At 39.6% G+C, this 5,000-nt stretch overlaps 1 protein-coding gene across 6 annotated transcripts in view; it reads left to right on the forward strand.

The window, feature by feature from the left end:
- The window catches only part of CadN (neural cadherin), a 284,890-nt gene that overhangs the window by 131,018 nt on the left and 148,872 nt on the right, over positions 1 to 5,000 (forward strand). For all 6 annotated transcript variants that reach the window (XM_070132029.1, XM_070132026.1, XM_070132027.1 and 3 more), the window contains exon 3: positions 4,440 to 4,631. In XM_070132029.1, coding sequence (XP_069988130.1) covers positions 4,440 to 4,631 — 192 coding nt within the window. The remainder of the gene's footprint in view (positions 1 to 4,439; positions 4,632 to 5,000) is intronic.

The following is a 5,000-nucleotide window of genomic DNA, read 5'->3' on the forward strand; positions in this document are numbered from 1 at the left end:
GGAAACATGGAAAGTGCGTTTTTATTCACTAGTTAAGTTTCATTCAGGTTAATTTGGCATTGATTGGGTTACTTTTTTTATTTTTTTATCCCGAACCCAAAGAAATCGGGAAATGAGATCTCGCGACGAATATTTTTGGGAAGCATCACGTATATCAGGGATGTATGATAGGGATTTTTCTTAACGGTTTCTCATTCATGGTATACATGAATATAGAAAGGACAACCCGAATAAGTGAATAAAGAAAGGGAATAGATAGACTAGATCGAAAAACATGAGAGAGTACGATATATTTGTACGTGCCAAAGTGATGGCGTATCGTAGTTTACAACTCACTCTTGATGAGGTTCACTGAGAAGAAAAAAAAATGTCCTCATATCGTTTTACCTTGTTTGTTGGCGGTAATAATCGTTGAAATTTAGGAGTTCTTGATGGCACTTTCTGTATGTAGTGTCCTGAACAAGAGGAAAGAAAAATAGACAAAAGTAAGGAATAGTTCAGTCCCCCAAAGGAATCAATACTAAACAACGTTTTCTATGAAAAGCTTACCCGTGCCGAGAGGGGGAGGGGGTGCCACGGGTTCTTAGACATTAGTACTCCCTTTAAAAGCAGGGAGGAAATCCCGTTTCCACTCTCAGAATCGTGTATTGAGAAAAATGCCTGAGTGGGTGTAGGTCGCCTCCGGATGGGGTAGCGGGGACCGGTGCAAGGGAAGTTCCGCGGTTAAAGGTGCTAAACTCCGTTTTTCTTGTAGTCTGCGCTTATCTAAATGTAATTATGTTTTAATCCTCGTGGAATATTTGATACTTAGGAATCCCTTTTACGCTGTAATGGTTTTTGTGCTTTTGTCTGCGTGAAAAGTGCGATGAAAAAAAAAACGTACCAAGAAACAAGTGAAGCGGCACTCTCATGCTTTGCTTTTTCCTATTTTTCTCTTTTTTCAGAGCCTTGGAATATAGAGTCTTGCTTGACATAGACAGGGCCTGGGCATGGTCTAACATGTTTTTTTTTTTTTCCTCAGTCACATCCATGGACTGTTTATCTACCTGCTCTCATTACTCTTTTAAGTTCAGCGAAACTTTTTCTTCATCCGCCGGACTCGATGTATTTCAGTGGCGCTTCGTGTTCCTCCTGCAATTTGTATACCTTTTTGGCGCAACCTGACGGCGAAGAAGTGGAGGTGGGGCGGGGGAGTGGCTGACAGAAAGGCATGGCGGCATAGCGTGCCGCGGCAGTGGTGTTGGTTCTTTCTGTCCATCGCTCTGCTGTGTCGCGACCCAGTGATAGTTCTGCCTTAAAGAGCCGAGTGCGTGGGGAGGGAGCGGGGTGGAGGGCGGGGAGATGGGAGGGAGGGTGAGGCGTCGGCCTACGCGAGCCCTCGTGTACGTTTTACTCCATATCCACGACCTCCATCCATCCCGCAAAGTCGTGGGAGATGCCCGCCGTAGGATGGTTTGAGGAAGATGCGTCGGCTACGAGAATCCCTTTCTGAACCTGCTGTCCCCGCCGTGGACAGGGGAGTGGGGGGCAGGGGGTGCTTGGGGGGGATCAATAGCACTGTACTGCCTGGGGTGAGAGAGGACGAACGGGTAGGGGAAGCTATAGGGAAAGTACTGCAGTTGTGGTACTGCGGAGAGGTATGGGTAGGGTTAGGAAGGGGCACTGGAGAACTGTTTCAGGGAAAGGGAGACGGGGCGCAGGCAGACGGAAGGGTTTCTTCTGTATTTTTGTCGCATATTCTTCAAATTTAATCGGGCGTGTGAAATACAATGTTTTTGTTTTATGTTAGGTCAGCTCAAATAGAAGGGTATGGTTTCGAAGCGAGCGAAAGGAAAGAATAGGCAAGAGCAAGCTAGGAGACTATTTCCAATGCAGCTTTCTTCGACTTTAACAGTTATCTAAATCGAGGTCAGGTAGATTACAGAAGAATCCCCATGATCTCCTAAGGGGTCCGATCAAGTGATTGACAACTTAAATTTGGCAGAAATGGATGGATGTCTGGCCAAGACACTGAAATTACAATTAGGAGTTCGTGGTCATTGCAGAATATACGTTAAGGGTCAGTGGTTGACATGGTGGTCCAGGTGACGAAGGTGACATTGTCCTTGAAGTTTAGGAGAGGTGATTGTGCGGAGGATGGTGCAGTTGCAGTTTCGTGGGTTAAGCGTGGTAGCGGTGTGGGGAGGGTAATGGTGTGTATGAGAATATTAAAGGTGATGGCAGTTGGGTTGGTTCTTGTGGAAAATGAAAGGTCGTGGTAACAGAAGAGAAATGCGGACGTGACAGAGTAGGGGAGATGGTGTGGGAAGATGACAGAGGCGGCGTTACAAATCAATAGTGGTGACGCTGCTCACTCCCGGAGACTGCTTGATGTGATATCACTAGTTGGGATTTCAAAAAGGTTCAACTTCCTCTCTGACTTTGAACCTTTGACTACTTACTGTTTATATTCTGACTTGTGAAAGTGTACGTTGATTTCATCAAAGCTTACTTTATTACTGACAAATGAATTTGACAGTCCTTTGAATAAGGTTGAGACAAGTATATCCTTATCAATTTGATAAAGAACAACATCATTTGCAGCAATGAGACGTGTGACAAAGACATTTCATTGACCATCTTTTGTGTGTGTGGTTTCAGACTGCTTTGTATGTAATCAACCCAGTATCTGTTACTTGAGATATCTCAATCCATTAATTTCTTGAACAGCTCTTTCATATGTTTATTTTCTAAGTAATTTTATGCAAAGTACATGTTTTAGCATTAGCATTTTATATCTTTGTTTTATTTTACTTTGTGACTACTAATACAAATATAGTGCATGTATGGTTTTAAGGACTAGATAAATCATATGTACAAGTTAAATGAATGTTTATGAGCTAGTAGGAATAGTAAAAAAGTGTGTGGTTGCAGAGAAAGTATACAAGGAGAGTGCATTAGGATTCATGTCAGATGTAAGGCTGGAAGAAATGTCTGAATATATCTTGTGTATGTGTGTGTGCTGTATTTCTAAGGATCTGCAAAAGGGAGATGAATTATGAATTATTGGTGAAGGTTAGAGTTGAAATAAGGCAGTAGAATAGTCTGCTGTTGGGTATTTAGCTTTACTAAACAGATTAGTAGTGTAGATATTGAAAGCTATTTTAGTATAGGTGCTCATCTGTGTTAGTGAAAGCTACTTATGATTTGGATACTCCTTTTGTATCCATATTTATTAGGTTTATGATTTGTTGTTGGGTGAATATGTTAGTAGTTTGGCTAAGTCAGAGTGGAGGGCAATAGAATGGAAAAAGTAAGAGGGAATGAAGTAAGAAAGTAGGGAAATGATTGTAAGGTTAACATTCATATTCAGAGATTAGGAGAAATGGGAAGCTGAAAATAATGTCATTGTTTATTGGAATTATAGGGGCCTTTTATGAAGGAATTAATATTTGTACAGTGTGTGTGTGCTCATAATGTATGTACACTTTATACTATTAAACTTGTATGTATGTATGGTTGCATGTATGCTTTTAAATATGTGGTATTTATGATTTCTCTGTCTTGCTTGTACTTACTGTGTGGTGATGGCACTAACATTGTTTTTTCTTTTACCCCTCTGTCTCTTGCCTCCCTGGACTTGATGCTGTTTTTGGAAATCAGGCGTCAGTTGTAAGTATGAATAGTGAATAAGTGCATTTTAATATATTAAGGCATTATGTGGAAGCATACAACTCATATGGCAACATGGAGAATAACAATACGTTCAGTTTGCTGTTTGTTGACTGCAGATATCTTGGCAAATTTATTGCATATGGTCACTAATAAGATACATACTCCATTAGATTTGATGCAACTGAGCGCATTAGATGGTCATTTAATATGTAAATGGAACATTCATTGTCTAGGTCTTTTTGAAGCAAAATTCATGAAGTAATGAATAAAAGAAACTGAATTAAAACTTTGGTTGTAAATACCAGAAACTTTCTGAGTAATGAGAGAATTAGATGCATTATTGTAATCTTGTGTATTATGGCCACACATAGAAATATCTTCATTTTCTTATATAGTGAACATTTTAGCTTTTGTACAGTTGGCTCTCCATACTATTTCCCTTGATAGTAATGCAGGTTAGATTAAATCTGATAAATCCTAATGACTTGGTATTTAGTAAATCACAGTAAATCATGTATAGACTGGAAATTCCCATATTCCTTGATTCTTTCTCACATGGTTAGATGTTACTGATTTTATTTCACTGATGTCAATTATATAAGATTTTTGGCAAGTAAAAGGTATTTTTTATATACAGCTTCATTGATACAATATTTTAATTAAAATGGCCACAGTTGATTAACTATGAGTATGTTGAATTTTTGTCAGTGGAGGGTTAATTGTATAACAGTTTATATACACAGAATTCATGATTTTGACCTCTAATATTTTATTCCTCATTGCAGATACAGACAATCAGCGCGTCATTCTCCAGATTACAGACATCAATGATGAGCCCCCATACTTCATCAATCGTCCCCTTCCAATGCAAGCAGTGGTCAAACTCAATGCTGCTCCAAACACACCAGTCTTCACTCTACAGGCTCGGGACCCTGACAAGGATCATGACATTCATTATTTCCTTGTCAGAGATCGAAGTAAGTGCATGCTTCATATCATGAAAAATTGTAATTTCTACCAGCTTAAAAACAGAAGAAACAAATGCCAGTAATAATGATATCAGGGGTTTAGTTCCCTTGTGTATCTACTTATTTATTTGTAAAATTTCTCTTTACTAAATATAATATTGATGAGATTTTTAAAGAGTTGCTGCTCATAGACTTGGCTTAATTTTTGAAGTGGCTTCCATTCAATTCTTTATGGTGAAGCTAGAAGGGCAGGTCTAATTAATCAGAGGCAAAAGCAAGAGACTGGTGCAGTATATGAACTAGAGAAGCAGCCCCATGGAGTGATGAGCAAACAAATGGAAGTCTCAGAGAGGAAATTAAGCGGAGCTCCCAGTCTTT

Source organism: Penaeus vannamei, chromosome 17, assembly GCF_042767895.1.
Source record: "Penaeus vannamei isolate JL-2024 chromosome 17, ASM4276789v1, whole genome shotgun sequence".
Taxonomy (NCBI): Eukaryota; Metazoa; Arthropoda; class Malacostraca; order Decapoda; family Penaeidae; genus Penaeus; species Penaeus vannamei.